Source organism: Ranitomeya imitator, chromosome 8, assembly GCF_032444005.1.
Source record: "Ranitomeya imitator isolate aRanImi1 chromosome 8, aRanImi1.pri, whole genome shotgun sequence".
Lineage (NCBI taxonomy): Eukaryota > Metazoa > Chordata > Amphibia > Anura > Dendrobatidae > Ranitomeya > Ranitomeya imitator.
The window spans coordinates 174,272,190-174,292,428 of record NC_091289.1 but is presented as its reverse complement, the minus strand read 5'-3'; the positions used below and the strand labels follow the sequence as shown (position 1 = coordinate 174,292,428).

At 40.7% G+C, this 20,239-nt stretch overlaps 1 protein-coding gene across 13 annotated transcripts in view; it reads left to right on the top strand.

Moving 5' to 3' along the window:
• The window catches only part of ELAVL4 (ELAV like RNA binding protein 4), a 147,218-nt gene that overhangs the window by 118,430 nt on the left and 8,549 nt on the right, over window positions 1-20,239 (top strand). For all 13 annotated transcript variants that reach the window (XM_069737935.1, XM_069737944.1, XM_069737940.1 and 10 more), the window contains 2 exons: window positions 5,613-5,766; window positions 19,315-19,540. In XM_069737935.1, coding sequence (XP_069594036.1) covers window positions 5,613-5,766; window positions 19,315-19,540 — 380 coding nt within the window. The remainder of the gene's footprint in view (window positions 1-5,612; window positions 5,767-19,314; window positions 19,541-20,239) is intronic.

The following is a 20,239-nucleotide window of genomic DNA, read 5'->3' as shown; positions in this document are numbered from 1 at the left end:
AAGGGAGTCAGCCACTTTATTATTAATGTATACCAATGTGTGTAAAGGGTTCTTTAATGGCTGAAATTGCAAAGTGTTTGTAAAAAGAAACAACTTTGCAATCAACTTCTTATTAAAAGTCTTCTCCGTTGACAAGAACGGAGGGATTTTTAATCGTATTGTTTACTGATCGTTACGTAGATTAATGGACACTTCTGTCCTGTATCAGCAGTTGCCAGTGTCCTGGACAATGAGTTCAAAGCTGTCAAGCTTTTTGCTATAGAACTTGTAAGCGCTGCTCTGAATCTTGGCTGATCACTGGATCCGGTCAACTTCTTTGCACCTCTTGTCCTCCAATGCTGCAGAGGCAAAGTCCATTAGGAGGTGTAGAGTGGTGCAGTCCCCTGAACGGCAAGATAAAAAAAAACATTTATTGTTGGTTATAGGGTACTAATATATTCATCTTTGCAGTCCTGTTATTTTCTATATCTTTGAAGTCATGCTCCCATACTCAGCCGACATTCTGGAGTTTCCATCTGTGAGATGTCTGCTGGTAGAGGGACATGGGATCTGACTTGAACCTGTTAGCATGATTTTACATAAAGAATTAGTGGCATTGTGGTATAGCTGCTTGTCCCCCAATAAAAAATTATACCTTTTTTGTAGAGATCTCACGTGCTAATAATGAGAAATCTAACATCAAAGTCATATGCAAATCAGGATGGAAGTGCACTGAAGGCGTGGCAATGCATTTGATCGGATTTTTCCAAATGCATTCACACGCACTGAGTGCACTTCATATCTGATCTGTATATAACTTTGACAATATATTTTTCAAGTCTGGAACATAGGATCTCTATAGAACAGGTGGGGGGGAGGGTGCACAAACTTATACCACTACTTCCATATGTAGAAACGTGACCAGTTCCCTTTAAGCCTCCCCTATACTATATATATATATATATATATATATATATTTATATATATAAATATTTATATATATATATATATATATATATATATATATTAATGCACTGTGCTTCTAGACCACAGCATAGTGATGAAGGATGAATGACATCAAGTCACATACCCCTCTATCAGCAGCCATCTAGGAATGGGAAAAGGTCCAAATGGACCAAAATCTTGGCTGAGCATTGGAGTTGAGAAAAACTATATATATATATATATATATATACTGTATTAGCAACATATAATCATCATTAATATGCATTAAATATAAATGTAAGGTTATACACATGGGAAGAAGGAATCAATATCACCATTACACACTGAATGGGAAACCACTGGGTAAATCTGACAGGGAGAAGGACTTGGGGATCCTAGTTAATGATAAACTTACCTGGAGCAGCCAGTGCCAGGCAGCAGCTGCCAAGGCAAACAGGATCATGGGGTGCATTAAAAGAGGTCTAGATACACATGATGAGAGCATTATACTGCCTCTGTACAAATCCCTAGTTAGACCGCACATGGAGTACTGTGTCCAGTTTTGGGCACCGGTGCTCAGGAAGGATATAATGGAACTAGAGAGAGTACAAAGGAGGGCAACAAAATTAATAAAGGGGATGGGAGAACTACAATACCCAGATAGATTAGCGAAATTAGGATTATTTAGTCTAGAAAAAAGACGACTGAGGGGCGATCTAATAACCATGTATAAGTATATAAGGGGACAATACAAATATCTCGCTGAGGATCACAAGGCACAAGGGGGCATTCTTTGCGTCTGGAGGAGAGAAGGTTTTTCCACCAACATAGAAGAGGATTCTTTACTGTTAGGGCAGTGAGAATCTGGAATTGCTTGCCTGAGGAGGTGGTGATGGCGAACTCAGTCGAGGGGTTCAAAAGAGGCCTGGATGTCTTCCTGGAGCAGAACAATATTGTATCATACAATTATTAGGTTCTGTAGAAGGACGTAGATCTGGGGATTTGTTATGATGGAATATAGGCTGAACTGGATGGACAAATGTCTTTTTTCGGCCTTACTAACTATGTTACTAGATTATAGGGTTATCTGCTATGGCTTGGCAGAGAAGCCAACCTCAAAGCACAGGCTCAAGGCTTCGAACCCAGACGCATGACACTATCTTCATGCGGAGGGTTTAGCTTTTTATTAGAAAAATTGAGCTAGGAAATGAATGTTGACAATGTTTAGATCTATCAAAGTCATCGATGTTGAAGGGTGGACTTTCGCTTTAACCCTTAAATGCAGAACATGAGGGGCCTGTGGTCATTAATACCACACATAACGTGTCTGTCTACCTTATATGTCTTATGAAGAATACACCTAAAAAAGATCTACTGATCTGTGGGACAAAAACAGAAATATGATTTTATTTTATTTTTTTTTATTAAACCTCTTTTTTTTGTTCGCTGGCTTTCTTGCTCTCCGGTATTGCTGCAATTCCTGCAGAGTGGAAGCTGAAATTACAGAGCAATATTTGACCTACAAATGACATTTGAGATACATGTTTCCAATGTTACAAGCGGTATTTACAGTTACTATGAGCGCTGAACTAGAAAACCCGCATTCAGCCAATCATACAAAACTGCAAGTTTGTCTTTCTCGCTCCGTTCTGCTGAATGTAACGTTAGTCACATTCTCTGTGTTGAGTCAACAGCTATTTTTATACCACGGAGCAGATAAAGACTGAATCTGATCATTTGTGTTTTGGGGGATGGTTGGACTTGATGGGTCTTAAGGGGGATCTCTTGGATAGCAAGACTAATGGAAAGAAGTTTATATCCGTGTTGTTTTATTTTTTGTTTTCTCTGCGTCAATACTTTTGTGAATTTCCAATGGCTGCATCTTGGAGCTACCGTATTTTATTTATAATTATCCATACAAATATAGTTTCTGTGGAGTTGCACAAATGACAATTCTTTAGTTAAATTATGATCATTAGTTCCAATTTAAAGGGGCTTTTTCCAGAAGACAACCACTGCCAATATTCTCTTTTAAGGCATATAGAAATCATACAGAGGGAGATCCCTTGTGATCCTCAATGTATGAGCCATAATAGAAAGCCGCTCAATACAATGTCTCCCATTCTGGATGACTTAAGCCAACCTTATATTACCAGAACGGTCATTCATTTGAGTCAGGGCCGGCTCCAGGTTTTTGAGGGCCCCCGGCGAAAGAGTCTCAGTGGGCCCCCCTTTAACACATACCACGATTCATGATCACATATAACACAGCCCACGTAGCATATAACACAGCCATATAGCATATAACACAGCCATGTAGTATATAACAGCCCACGTAGCATAGAACACAGCCACGTAGCATATAACACAGCCATGTAGTATACAACAGCCCACGTAGCATATAACAGAGCCACGTAGTATATAGCACAGCCCACGTAGTATATAACAGCCCATACAGTATATAGCACAGCCACATATTATATAACAAAGCCAACGTAGTATATAGCACAGCCACATATTATATAACAAAGCCCACGTAGTATATAGCACAGCCCACGTAGAATATAACACGGCCCACGTAGTATATAGAACATCCATGTAGTATATAGCACAGACATGTAGTATACAGCACAGCCACCCTCCCCCCAAGAATGGCCCCATTTTGAGTGCTCACCATGTAATTTTGGAGAAATGCCTGAATAGCCAGAGTTTCCGCTTCCAAAGTCAAATGTTTGCTAGGGATCGGGGTCAGGTATATCATATGTGCAATATATGCAATTAAATAAGGACCTAGAAAGTAAGAACGGCCACTGTTCACTTAAATGCAGAGTGCTACAGCTGGGAAATCCGCTGATCGCCCCAAGGAATGCATTGTGAAAGAGGTTATCTCTGATAAGACAACCCCTTTAATTTTGCAGGGCTAAGTTGCCTTCTTTGGACATCCCTTTAGCAGAGAGGATCGAAATCCAAGGCTGATTGGTATTGCTAGTACATGTTGTATTTCTGGCTTTTTCAAACTCTGTTGACTGGCAATTATGGGCAGCCATTCATGGCGCCCATTCAGATTAATAGACAGTCATGTAATATACAGCTCTGGCAAAAATTAAGAGACCACCACATTAAATCCCTGTCATGGGCAGCCCAATCTCCAGACCTGAACCCCATTGAAAACCTCTGGAATGTAATCAAGAGGATGATGAATAGTCACAAGCCATCAAAGAAGAACTGCTTACATTTTTACGCCAGGAGCAGTGTGAAACACTGGTGGAAAGCATGCCGAGACGCATGAAAGCTGTGATTAAAAATCATGGTAATTCCACAAAATATCGATTTCTGAACTCTTCCTTAGTTAAAACATTAGTATTGTTGTTTCTAAATGATTATGAACTTGTTTTCTTTGCATTATTTGAGGCCTGAAAGCACTGTGTTTTTTTAACATTTTGAACATTTCTCCTTTTCAGAAAAAAAATACAAAATTTATTGCTCGGAATTTTGGCGACATGTTGTCAGAAGTTTATAGAATAAAAGAACAATTTACCCGCAGGGTCCAATCCGCAGCGGACAGATGTTACAGCATAGTGGAGGGGATTTTATGAAATCTCAGCTCCACTATGCGTGTAAGAAAGCCTTCAGCATCCCTGCGTAAACGGACATGTGGCGCGTCTTTCTAGATTGCAGCATGTCAATTTGTCTTGCGGAGACGCTCAGTCTCCCCAAGATAAATATCACCATCCTATGTATAGGATGCAGTGATTCCGCATGGATCAATGAACACATGCGAAATCACCGAGCGTACAAAAGCCGGCAGCGGTTTGGACGGAGCTGTGTCCAAAGCGCTGCCGATACGGACTGTGGAAACATATCCTTAGGCTACATTCCTACTAGGAGCTATTTAATGCACAATGCCAAGTAGCTGCCACAAAGGGATTATTCCACAAATAAAAAAAACATTTATTTATCCACAGCATAACTAAAAATGTATGATTGCTGCGGATCCAGTGGAATCATTAGAAGGGGAGTCCTTTAAAATGGAGCGGTGGTATCCCATATGTACGACCTTGCCACTCAATATCTATGACTTTTCAGTTTGGAGAAATAAATCATCATGATCTTTTCAACATACTTTCTGTATCCGTTCCTCAAGGTTTTTAAGATCTCTGCTTGCGGCAAATAATTGGGAAATTGATAATGTGCCCCCCCCAGGGTCATGTGACGGTGACAAAAGTGCCAGGCTCGTTACAATACAGTTATTAATGGGCTGTGCAAACTACAATAGGGATTGCAATTGCACCCGAGACATGAGTCTAGGAGGCCCCAAAGGTCCCTTTGGCCCATATAAAAAGACCATTGCTCTTAAGGATCTGCAATAGATGGGGGCCCTGTTGGAGCTTTTGCATCGGGGCCCACAAGCTTGAAGTTACTCCATTGGTCGTGCACCGGTGTGATCATCGCGGGACCAGGACAGAAGCCATACACTCAATGAACATGAGCGGAAATTTTAAAAACAGGGATTGATACATAAATTATATTAGAAGCCGACAAATCAGTATACAGTGAATACGTTTTATATGATGATACTGGAAATACCCCTTTATGGTGAATGTTGCTCCAGCCATCTTGTGCCTAACACCATATAATTTGTCTATTCTTTACCAGTGATCTGATGACAAACTACTCATTTTTGTCAGGTTTCCTATGCCCGGCCCAGTTCTGCATCAATTCGTGATGCTAACTTGTACGTCAGCGGCCTTCCAAAAACCATGACGCAGAAGGAACTGGAACAATTATTTTCACAGTATGGCCGCATCATCACCTCAAGAATCTTAGTGGATCAAGTTACAGGTAAGTGATTTTTGAATTGGTTTTGTTGGTTACGGATTAGTGATGACTGATGAGCGAACGTGCTTGGATAAGGTGTTAATTGAGCATGCTCGGATGCTAACCGAGTGCTTTCAGCGTGCTCAAACAATATGTTCGAGTCCCCGCGGCTCCATGTTTAATAACTGCAACACATGCAGGGACTGCCTGTTTACTAGTCAATCCCTGTATGTGTTGCGGCTGTCGAGCAGCTACGAGACATGCAGCCACGGGGTCCGAACATATTATTTGAGCATGCTGAAGACACTCAGTTAGCACCCGAGCATGCTTAGATAGCACCTTATCCGAGCACATTCACTCATCACTATTATGGACCAAGCAGATTAAAGGGCTTATGCATATAGAACTAGCGGTCAACCATTATATGCTGCTGTTCCTAAGGGGCTGGCGCAATCTGCTGTACATGTATAGCGTGATCTTCCTTCAATGCTTTGGATTGAAAATAACCCCAATCCTTGCCATTCAATAAAAACTACAGCAACAAAGCGGTTAGCCAAAGTGGTGAAACACGCTGCGTCACACCATCTCCCTTAGTAAGGCAATAACCAGTTTTGGTGAAATAGCCATTTTGACTTTTGTTAGCAGCCATATAGTGCACAAGCTGTACCCTGATTGCACAAATCTCTGGTTTATCATTATAACTGATATGACTTTATATTTATTTTAGTATCTATGGCGCACAAAAAAGTAAACTTTGTCGTTTTTATTGCATTGTGAATGCTTTAAAATTAATCTAAAAATTGCAGAATGGCTTTAACCCCCCCACCAACCAAAATAAATATAGTAAAGATTTTATGTCCTCCAAAATGTGCTTTAAAAAGTACAAATTATCCTAAAAAAAACCTTGTACAACAAAAACAGAATAATAAAAAAGTAATAAATCTCTATAGACAGGGAAAACATTTTTTAAAAAAGATTACAGCATCCTGAAGACCAAAATAATCCTGAAATGGAATATACAGTATCAACATAAATGATTTATTGTTTACATTAGGTTTTTCTGTTAAATGTAGTCTTTAAAAATTTTGTTAATTGTTTTTTCCATTTTTTTATATTATTAGCTGCATAACAGAAATCTAAAAATCTGTATAACACAAATAAGAAAAATAGAGATCTTGCTCTTATTGCACTGGCTACTAGGCCATATACAGTATTTCACTCTTCCTGTTCTTTACAGATGACTTTCAGTGCCCTTATTATCATGTCAGGCAGCATTACAATGATCGATAACACCTCTGTATACAGTAGATAACAGAGGTTTCACTATTAACAATAGGTGATGTCACAGCTCACCTCCTCCTCCTGTACAATGACTGATAACACCTCTATATAAAGTATATAACACAGGATCCACCATTCACAATAGGTGATGTCACAGCTCACCTCCTCCTCCTGTACAATGACCAATAACAACTTTATATACAGTAGATAACACAGGATCCACCATTCACAATAGGTGATGTCACAGCTCACCTCCTCCTCCTGTTCAATGACTAATGACTCCTCTATACACAGTAGATAACACAGGATTTGCCATTCACCATAGGTGATGTCACAGCTCACCTCCTCCTCCTGTACAATGGCTGACAACACCTCTATATACAGTAGATAACACAGGATCCACCATTCACAATAGGTGATGTCACAGCTCACCTCCTCCTCCTGTACAATAACCGATAACACCTTTATATACAGTAGATAACACAGGATTCACCATTCACAATAGGTGATATCACAGCTCACTTCCTCCTCCTGTACAATGACTGATAACACCTCTATATACAGTAGATAACACAGGATCCAACATTCCCAATAGGTGATGTCACAGCTCACCTCCTCTTCTTGTACAATGACTGACAGCACCTCTATTTACTGTAGATAACACAGGATCCACCATTCACAATAGGTGGCGTTGCAGCTCACCTCCTCTTCCTGTACAATGACTAATAACACCTCTGTATACAGTAGATTACACAGGATCCACTATTCACAATAGGTGATGTCACAGCTCACCTCCTCCTCCTGTACAATGACTGACAGCACCTCTATATACTGTAGATAACACAGGATCCAACATTCACAATAGGTGATGCCGCAGCTCACCTCCTCCTCCTGTACAATGACTGATAACACCTCTATATACAGTAGATAACACTGGATCCACCATTCACAATAGGTGGTGTCACATCTCACCTCCTCCTGTACAATGATTGATAACACCTCTATATACAGTAGATAACACAGGGTCCACCATTCACAATAGATGATGTCACAGCTCTCCTTTTCCTCCTCCTGTACAATGACTGATAACACCTCTATATACAGTAGATAACGCAGGATACACCATTCACAATAGGTGGTGTCGCAGCTCACCTCCTCCTACTGTACAATGACTGATAACACTTCTATATACAGTAGATAACACAGGATCCACCATTCACAATAGATGATGTCACAGCTCACTTCCGTCTCCTGTAAAATGACTGATTGCACCTCTATATACAGTAGATAACACAGGATCCACCATTCACAATAGGTGATGTCACAGCTCACCTCCTCCTCCTGTACAATGACTGATAACACCTCTGTATACAGTAGATAACACAGGATCCACCATTCACAATAGGTGATGTCGCAGCTCACCTCCTCTTCCTGTACAATGACCGATAACACCTCTATATACAGTAGATAGCACAGGATCCACCATTTACAATAAGTGATGTCACAGCTCTCCTCCTCCTCCTCCGCCTGTACAATGACTGATAACACCTCTATATACAGTAAATAACACAGGATCCACCATTTACAATAGATGATGTCGCAGCTCACCTCCTCCTCCTGTACAATGACTGATTATACCTCTATATACAGTAGATAACACAGGATCCACCATTCCCAATAGGTGATGTCACAGCTCACCTCCTCTTCTTGTACAATGACTGACAGCACCTCTATTTACTGTAGATAACACAGGATCCACCATTCACAATAGGTGGCGTTGCAGCTCACCTCCTCTTCCTGTACAATGACTAATAACACCTCTGTATACAGTAGATTACACAGGATCCACTATTCACAATAGGTGATGTCACAGCTCACCTCCTCCTCCTGTACAATGACTGACAGCACCTCTATATACTGTAGATAACACAGGATCCAACATTCACAATAGGTGATGCCGCAGCTCACCTCCTCCTCCTGTACAATGACTGATAACACCTCTATATACAGTAGATAACACTGGATCCACCATTCACAATAGGTGGTGTCACATCTCACCTCCTCCTGTACAATGATTGATAACACCTCTATATACAGTAGATAACACAGGGTCCACCATTCATAATAGATGATGTCACAGCTCTCCTTTTCCTCCTCCTGTACAATGACTGATAACACCTCTATATACAGTAGATAACGCAGGATACACCATTCACAATAGGTGGTGTCGCAGCTCACCTCCTCCTACTGTACAATGACTGATAACACTTCTATATACAGTAGATAACACAGGATCCACCATTCACAATAGGTGATGTCACAGCTCACTTCCGTCTCCTGTAAAATGACTGATTGCACCTCTATATACAGTAGATAACACAGGATCCACCATTCACAATAGGTGATGTCACAGCTCACCTCCTCCTCCTGTACAATGACTGATAACACCTCTGTATACAGTAGATAACACAGAATCCACCATTCACAATAGGTGATATCGCAGCTCCCCTCCACCTCCTGTACAATGACCGATAACACCTCTATATACAGTAGATAACACAGGATCCACCATTCACAATAGGTGATGTCGCAGCTCACCTCCTCTTCCTGTACAATGACCGATAACACCTCTATGTACAGTAGATAGCACAGGATCCACCATTTACAATAAGTGATGTCACAGCTCTCCTCCTCCGCCTGTACAATGACTGATAACACCTCTATATACAGTAAATAACACAGGATCCACCATTTACAATAGATGATGTCGCAGCTCACCTCCTCCTCCTGTACAATGACTGATTACACCTCTATATACAGTAGATAACACAGGATCCAGCATTCACAATAGGTGATGTCACAGCTCACCTCCTCCTTCTGTACAATGACTGATAGCACCTCTATATACAGTAGATAACACAGGATTCACCATTCACAATAGGTGATGTCACAGCTCACCTCCTCCTCCTGTACAATGACTGATTACACCTCTAAATACAGTAGATAATGCAGGATCCACTATTCACAATAGGTGGTGTCGCAGCTCACCTCCTCCTCCTGTACAATGACTGATTACACCTCTATATAGAGTAGATAACACAGGATCCACCATTCACAATAGGTGATGTCACAGCTCACCTCCTCCTCCTGTACAATGACTGATTACACCTCTATATAGAGTAGATAACACAGGATCCACCATTCACAATAGGTGGTGTCACAGCTCACCTCCTCCTCCTGTACAATGACTGATTACACCTCTATATAGAGTAGATAACACAGGATCCACCATTCACAATAGGTGGTGTCACAGCTCACCTTATCCTCCTGTTTTAACAATGACTTTTGCCCATCGGACATGCTCAGATTACAAGCTCAGGAGGCTTCTATACAAATGATAAGATCTGAGTCAGGCTATAAGTGCATGAGAATAACAGGAAATATGAATTTAGTTAATCCTGGTGACCAGTGTGAAAATTGCAATTTTTTTTTTTAAATTCACTTTAATATGGTAAAATAAAAATAAAAAATATGTAAAACATTTTTTAAAAATACATGTAACATGAAAACTTAACCTAAATACCAGGTCAATTTTTATGATACATCCCTTAAAAACATAACAGAGCCTCCTACTGGACTGGAAAGCCACAAATGAACAGTGATTTAAATGGCTAAGTGACAAGTTATCTGGACTCTGTTCCCACAAACCAATATGTCAATCTGCTGAACTCCTCCTGCTCTACGTGATGCCATGACGAGAAGTTCATGCAGCTATTGTTGTCATATCCACATTGAGTAGTACCTTGGGTTTTAATAAAATGGACTTTGGAGTTCAAAAGGCATGTATGTCGGAGGAACCTATCCTTCACTGAACACTATTGCATATAGTTTAGTAAGAAAATGGTTAAAACTACACGTCACAACTTACTGTAGCTGGAATTATCCTTATATAAATATACTAGCTGAAGAGCCCGGCGTTGCCTGGGCATAGTAAATATCTGTGGTTAGTTATAGCACCTCACTTCTCTTATTTTCCCATCACGCCTCTCATTTTCCCCCTCACATCATTCAATTTCCCCCTCACATCTCTCATTTTCTCCCTCACACCTCTCATTTTCCCCCTCACTCCACTTATTTCCCCCTCACTCCTCTCATTCCCTCCTCACTCCTCTCATTCCCCCCTAACACTTGTCATTTCGACCTCACATCTGTCATTTTCCAATCACTTCACTATTTTCCCTCACTCCTCTCATTTTGCACTCACACCTTTTCATTTTCACCTCACACCTCTCATTTTCACCTCACACCTCTCATTTTCCCCTCAGTATATACATGTTTGTCATCTCCCTTATATATAGTATACACCTGTATGTCATCTCCTGTATATAGTATATACCTGTATGTCATCTCCCCTGTATATAGTATATATTTGTATGTCATCTCCCCTGTAAATAGTATATACCTGCTGTATGTCGTCTCCTCCTGTATATTGTATATACTTATGTGTCATCTTCTCCTGCATATAGTATATACCTGTATGTCATCTCCCCTGTATATACCTGCTGTATGTCTTCTCCTCCTGTATACTGTATATACCTATGTGTCATCTCCTCCTGTATATAGTTTATACCTGTATGTCATCTCCCCTGTATATAGTATATACATGCTGTATGTCATCTCCTCCTCTATATATCTATGTGTCATCTCCTCTTTTATATAGTATATACCTGTATGTCATCTCCTCCTGTATATAGTATATATGTGTGTCATCTCCTCCTGTATATAGTATATACCTGTATGTCATCTCCTCCTGTATATAGTATATACCTGTATGTCATCCTCTCCTGTAAATATATACCTGTATGTCATCTCTTCCTGTATATATTATATATATATCTGTATGTCATCTCCTCCTGTGTATAGTATATACCTGTGTGTCATCTCCCCTGGATATAGTATATACCTGTGTGTCATCTCCCCTGTGTATAGTATGTACCTGTATGTCATCTCCTCCTGTATATAGTATATATCTGTATGTCATCCTCTCCTGTAAATATATACCTGTATGTCATCTCCTCCTGTATATAGTATATACCTGTATGTCATCTCCTCCTGTATATAGTATATACCTGTGTGTCATCTCCTCCTCTATATAGTATATACCTGTATGTCATCTCCTCCTGTATATAGTATACTAGATGATGGCCCGATATGACATTCTAATATATCGGGTATTCTAGAATATGTAGGTAGTACATAGCACAGGCTACGTACTATATTGCACAGTGACGTAGTTTATAACACAACCGACGTAGTATATAACAGAGCTACATAGTATATAACACAGCCACGTAGTATATAACATAGCCACGTAGTGTATTGCACAGCTATGTAGTGTATTGCACAGGCACGTAGTATATTGGTCAGCCACGTAGTATATAGCAGAGCCACGTAGTATATTGTAGAGCCACGTAGTATATTGCACAGGCACGTAGTATATTGCACAGCCCACGTAGTATATAACACAGTCACATAGTGTATTGCACAGCTATGTAGTGTATAATAGAACCCACGCAGTATGTAACACAGCCCACGTAGTATATACCAATGTGGGCACTATATGCGTGGTGAAAAAAGACTTAAAATAAAAAATAAACATATACTCACCAACCGAAGGCCCCTTGAAGTCCTGGCGCCTGTGTGCGGTGCACGCGGCAGCTTCCGGTCCCAGGGTTGGTATGAGCGCAGGACCTGTGATGACGTCACGGTCACATGACCGTGATGTCATGACAGGTCCTTCTCGCATAGCATCCTTGGCATCGGAACCTGCCGCTTGCACTGCCGAGGACAGCCTATGACGTCGAAAGGTGAGAATAACCTTTTTTTATTATTATTTGTAACATTAGATCTTTTTACTATTGATGCTGCATACGCAGCATCAATAGTAAAAAGTTGGTCACACAGGGTTAATAGCTGCGTTAACGGAGTGTGTTACACCGTGGCATAATGCGGTCCGTTAACGCTGCCATAAACCCTGTGTGAGGGCAGACTGGAGGGGAGTATGGAGCGGGCACTGACTGCGGGAAGGAAGGAGCGGCCATTTTGCCGCCGGTCTGTGCCCATCGCTGATTGGTCGTGGCAATGGTCGTGGGCGTTTTGCCACGACCAATCAGCGACTTGGATTTCCATGACAGACAGAGGCCGTGACCAATGAATATCCGTGACAGACAGACAGAAAGAAGTGACCCTTAGACAATTATATAGTAGATACCTGTAAGTCATCTCTTCCTGTATAGTATATACCTGTGTGTCATCTCCCCTGTATATAGTATATACCTGTGTGTCATCTCCCCTGTATATAGTATGTACCTGTATGTCATCTCCTCCTGAATTAGACCTCGTTCACACGTTATTTGGTCAGTATTTTTACCTCAGTATTTGTAAGCTAAATTGGCAGCCTGATAAATCCCCAGCCAACAGGAAGCCCTCCCCCTGGCAGTATATATTAGCTCACACATACACATAATAGACAGGTCATGTGACTGACAGCTGCCGTATTTCCTATATGATACATTTGTTGCTCTTGTAGTTTGTCTGCTTATTAATCAGATTTTTATTTTTGAAGGATAATACCAGACTTGTGTATGTTCTAGGGCGAGTTTCATGTGTCAAGTTGTGTGTGTTGAGTTGCGTGTGGTGACATACTTGTAGCGACTTTTATGAGATGAGTTTTGTGTGGCGACATGCGTGTAGCAACTTTTTGTGTGTCGAGTTGCATGTGACAGGTTAGTGTAGCAAGTTGTGTGCAGCAAGTTTTGCACATGGCGAGTTTTGCGCGTGGCGAGTTTTATGTGTGGTGCGTTTTGAGTATGTGCAAGTTTTGTGTGAGGCAACTTTTGCATGGGTTGCAACTTTTGTGCATGTGGCAATTTTTCCGCGTGTGCAAGTTTTTGTGTGTGGCGAGTTTTCCATGAGGTGAGTTTTGCACGTGTGGCTAGTTTTGCGTGAGCCTAGTTTTGCATGTGGCGAGTTTTGCATGCGGCAAATTTTGCGTGTGGCGAGTTTTGAGCGGTGACTTTTGTGTTTCGACTTTTATGTGGCGAGGTTGGTGTATTTGTGGTGAAATGTGTGCTGAGGGTGATATATGTGCTCAAGCACGTGGTAGTGTGTGGCGCATTTTGTGTGTGTGTACATATCCCCATGTGTGGTGAGTATCCCATGTCGGGGCCCCACCTTAGCAACTGTACGGTATATACTCTTTGGCGCCATCGCTCTCATTCTTTAAGTCCCCCTTGTTCACATCTGGCAGCTGTCAATTTGCCTCCAACACTTTTCCTTTCACTTTTTCCCCATTATGTAGATAGTGGCAAAATTGTTTGGTGAATTGGAAAGCGCGGGGTTAAAATTTCGCCTCACAACATAGCCTATGACGCTCTCGGGGTCCAGACGTGTGACTGTGCAAAATTTTGTGGCTGTAGCTGCGACAGTGCAGATGCTAATCCCGGACATGCACACACACATACACACGCACACACACATTCAGCTTTATATATTCGATGTGAATATTTTTCTGCCCAATGATGACAGAAGTATTCTAGGAGTGATACCTTTATGGGCTAACCAGAAAATAATATGTTTGCATGTTTCTGGTTAGCCAATAAAGGTATCACTCCTAGAATACTTCTGTCATCATTGGGCAGAAAAATATTCACATCGATTTTTCTGGCTAACACGGTACCACAATACAATTTGTTATTGTGCAGCTTTATATATTATATTATATTTGATAATAGTGTATATATATATATATATCTACTATATAAAGCTGAATGTGTGTGTGTGTATGTGTGTGTGCATGTCCGGGATTGGCATCTGCACCGTCGCAGCTACGGCCACAAAATTTTGCACAGTCACACGTCTGGACCCCGAGAGCGTCATAGGCTACGTTGTGAGGTGAAATTTTAACCCCGCGCGTTCCAATTCACCAAACAATTTTGCCCCTATCTTTATAATGGGGAAAAAAGTGAAAGGAAAAGTGTTGGAGGCGTCGCAGCTACAGAAACAAAATTTTGCACAGTCACACGTCTGGACCCCGAGAGCGTCATAGGCTATGTTGTGAGGTGAAATATTAACCCCGCGCGTTCCAATTCACCAAACAATTTTGCCCCTATCTACATAATGGGGAAAAAAGTGAAAGGAAAAGTGTTGGAGGCGTCGCAGCTACAGAAACAAAATTTTGCACAGTCACACGTCTGGACCCCGAGAGCGTCATAGGCTATGTTGTGAGGTGAAATAGTAACCCCGCGCTTTCCAATTCACCAAACAATTTTGCCCCTATCTACATAATGGGGAAAAAAGTGAAAGGAAAAGTGTTGGAAGCGTCGCAGCTACAGAAACAAAATTTTGCACAGTCACATGTCTGGACCCCGAGAGCGTCATAGGCTACGTTGTGAGGTGAAATTTTAACCCCGCTCGTTCCAATTCACCAAACAATTTTGCCCCTATCTACATAATGGGAAAAAATGAAAGGAAAAGTGTAGGAGGCAAATTGACAGCTGCCAGATGTGAACAAGGGGGACTTAAAGAATGAGAGCGATGGCGCCTAAGAGTATATACCGTACAGTTGCTAAGGTGGGGCCTCGACATGGGATACTCACCACACACGGGGATATGAACACACACACAAAATGCGCCACACACTACCACGTGCTTGAACACATATTACCCTCAGCACACATTTCACCACAAATACACCAACCTCTCCACATAAAAGTCAAAACACAAAAGTCGCCACTCAAAACTCGCCACGCGCAGAACTCGCCACATGCAAAAACTAGGCTCTTGCAAAACTCGCCACAAGTGCAAAATTCTCCTCATGAAAAACTCGCCACACGCAAAACTTGCACACGCGGAAAAATTGCCACATGCACAAAAGTTGCAACACATGCAAAAGTTGCCTCACACAAAACTTGCACATACTCAAAAGGCACCACACATAATACTCGCAACGCGCAAAACTCGCCATGCGCAAAACTTGCTGCACACAACTTGCTACACTAACCTGTCACATGTAACTCGACACACAAAAAGTTGCTACACGCATGTTGCTACACAAAACTCATCTCACAAAAGTCGCTACATGCATGTCGCCACACACAACTCAACACACACAACTTGACAAACGAAACTCGCCCTAAAACACACACAAGTCTGGTATTATCCTTCAAAAATAAAAATCTGATTAATAAGCAGACAAACTACAACAATTGCACCATATAGGAAATACGGCAGCTGTCAGTCACATGACCTGTCTATTATGTGTATGTGTGAGCTAATATATACTTCCAGGGGGAGGGCTTCCTGTTGGCTGGGGATTTATCAGGCTGCCAATTTAGCTTACAAATACTGAGGTAAAAATACTGACCAAATAACGTGTGAACGAGGTCTAATACAGGAGGAGATGACACACAGGTATATACTATATACAGGGGAGATGACACACAGATATATACTATATACAGGAGAGATGACACACAGGTATATACTATATAGAGGAGGAGATGACATATAGGTACATATATATACAGGAGGAGATGACATACAGGTATATACTATATACAGGAGGAGATGACATACAGGTATATGCTATATATAGAAGATGACATGCAGGTATATACTATATGCAGGAGGAGATGACACTCAGATATATACTATATACAGGGGAGATGACACACAGGTATATACTATATACAGGAGGAGATGACATACAGGTATATGCTATATATAGAAGATGACATGCAGGTATATACTATATGCAGGAGGAGATGACACTCAGATATATACTATATACAGGGGAGATGACACACAGGTATATACTATATGCAGGAGGAGATGACATACAGGTATATACTATATATAGAAGGAGATGACATTCAGGTATATACTATATATAGGGGAGATGACACACAGCAGGTATATACTATATACAGGGGAGATGACATACAGGTGTATACTATATACAGGAGATGACATACAGATGTATACTATATATAAGGGAGATGACAAACATGTATATACTGAGGTGATGAGGTGAAAATGAGAGGTGTGAGGTGAAAATGAAAAGGTGTGAGTGCAAAATGAGAGGTGTGAGGAAAAATAGTGGAGTGATCAGAAAATGACAGATGTGAGGTTGAAATGACAAGTGTTAGGCGGGAATGAGAGGAGTGAGGGAGAAAATGAGAGATGTGAGGGGGAAAATGAAAGATGTGATTGGGAAAATGAGAGGCGTGATGGGAAAATAAGAGAAGTGAGGTGCTATAACTAACCACAGATATTTACTATGCCCAGGCAACGCCGGGCTCTTCAGCTAGTATATATATATATGCAATATTATCAAAAAATAACTAATATGTTGGACATTTATGGTGGTGTTCCCAGTTTATAAAGTGATGTCAGATTATTCCATCACTTTCTGAATGTTGGGGTTCAACTTCTAAGACCTTTTTAGGTTTTACTCTTCAATCCTCTGGAAGGATAAAGGAAAACATGGCAATCATACTTATTTTTATTACTTTAGCACCTATGAGTAAGGCTGGATTTATACCTTGTAGTAGCTTACTGCATGACCCAGATCCGACCCACGGAACAATAGATGTTTTACTGTGAATTACTGTGCTTTTGAGATACTATTATTGACCAGGAGGTTTTATAGGTGAAATACTTTAAAGACAATGTGTTTCAGCTGTAAAAATCTCATGGCCACTAACAATATCGCAAAACTGCAACATTCCCGGTTAAACATAGATTTAAATTGGTCTAAATTTTGTTGCGGAGATATTAGTTAGTAAATTTTATTTGTTAATTTTCACTAAGACTAAGCGGTTACAGGGCAAAAAAAGATCACGCCGCCAGAGAAGCATAGAAGAGGCTTTCTCCTGCGGGGCATGTCATGACACACAGCCTTGTTTGCCTCACTGCTAGCACCTGCTATGATTACAAGCATGAGAGGGTAGCAGAACAGAGCTGTGTGTAATAACAAACACCTCTTGCAGTTCTTCTCAGCTCTGTTCTACTCTCCCTCCCCACACTGACTGCTGTAAAATGAGAGATGCAAGAAGTATTTATAATGACACACAGCTCTGCTCTACCACGGCCTCTCACCGTTTTGAACATGTTAAACTGACCAAATAAATCAGCCACTATTCCATAATTTGGCCATTTTAACATGCTCAGACTAGTGAATAGTCACGTTCACACGATGCCTACGTGATGCATTTTTTGTTGTTATTTATATAAACATGGTAAAATTGTTTAGACGCATTTTCGTAAAGTCATGGTAAAAAAAAAAGCACCGCGAACACATTATCTGAACATGGCTAGTTCTTCCAAGAGCCATCATTTTTTATTTTTTTCCGTCAACATGAATTGTAATTATACCATTCACTTTATCATATAATGTACTGGAAAATGGTAAAAAAAAATTCCAAGTGGGATGAAACAAAATTTAATTTAATTGTTATTTTTTGGGTTTTGTTCTGTAAAAATGACCGACCAGGCATTTTGATTCTTCATACCATTCTTCATTTGTATGTCCATGGAAAGCTGTGTTCTGTATTTATACCATAAAATGTCTTTGTTTATTTCTATAGCATTTTTGAAGGAAGTACTGCATTCGAAACATTTCAAATTCTAGAGTTTACTTTACGGGTTAATTATTGTTATACTTTGATAGATTGGACTTTTGCAGATGTTTTGATACCAAAAAATGACCATTTTTGTTTTCTCTACTTTTGTACTGGAAAACAAGGCATATTTAGCTTTTTAACTACTTTTTTAATAATTTTTTATTTTTCATTTTTTGGTCCATTTTGGTGCATTTCTTGGTCCCTTACCAATTTGATCACCTGTATTATAACCCAGTATTGCAGTAAAAAGTAAAAATCATGGTCTGCTCTGAAGACCCCAGGAGCGCCAAGATGGTTGCAATGGGGACCTTCACTGCTGTAAGAGACAAGTGCTGGCTGTGTAACACAGAAGGCAGGCACCTGTCCTATGTGGATGGACTAAGGTCCCGAGCTTCCTCCGTAGACATGTAGGACATAAAAGTACATCATGGGCCGGTAAGGAGTTAATCAAAGGGGTTGCAGGAGAAAAAAAAATTACCAGCAACAGCCAGCACCCCCAAAGATGGGTGACGCTGTCTTTATTATTCAGACTGGTATGTATTGACCAATACTCAAGATAAAAGCTACTGAGGTTTTACGGAAAGGACTCACAATCTTTCTGTTGCAGGTGTGTCTCGGGGAGTCGGATTTATTCGTTTTGACAAGAGAATAGAGGCCGAGGAAGCCATAAAGGGTTTGAATGGACAGAAGCCAAGTGGAGCAACTGAACCGATAACTGTGAAATTCGCCAACAACCCCAGTCAGAAAACCAGCCAAGCGCTACTGTCCCAGCTCTACCAGTCCCCCAACAGGCGCTATCCGGGCCCTCTCCATCACCAGGCTCAGCGGTTCAGGTAACTAGAAACCCAATCCAGTCATTTATATACAATTGTGTTTGTAGCCTTTAATCATTAATGTACTGAATATTCTATCGTTTCGCTAATCACCTTATAATAAATCACTCATTTTAATTCAATCCATTAAGAGCAGCGAGGCCTGGTAAGACATATGTAGCGACAGCACAAGACGTTGTTTATGCTAATATCTGTATCTTCTGTCATTGATTTGTTGGCTAGTTTCCTCATCTGTATAGTAAGCGATTACTTACTGTACGACTGGCTGGAAAATATGCAAATAAAGACCAAACTGTCTGGATATGCAGCACTCATACAATGAAAAATGTGCGCTGCTGAAAACCCAGGATAGACCATTTTCCTTTTGCTCCAGTGTTATCGAAGCCCAACGTCTGCAGCATTCAAAGGGTTAATCCAATTTTTTTTTTTTTTCTTTATTTATTTATTTTTTTCCCATGGAAAGAGGGTAATTCGGTGTAAGTGAGGATGTCTCCTTATCTCTGTGTAAGATAGATTGATTATTCACTCAGACCCGCTCAAAGGCCCATTTTATTCAAGGCTGAGAACTAATCTTCTGCCAAGTTTCAGAAGGTATTGATCAACCTCTCTCCAATATTCTCCTGTGGTGCTTCAGAAAGCTGGTAGGCAGAGCTGGAAAGCCGAAATACTTTACTGGTCATCATTTTTTAATATCTGTGC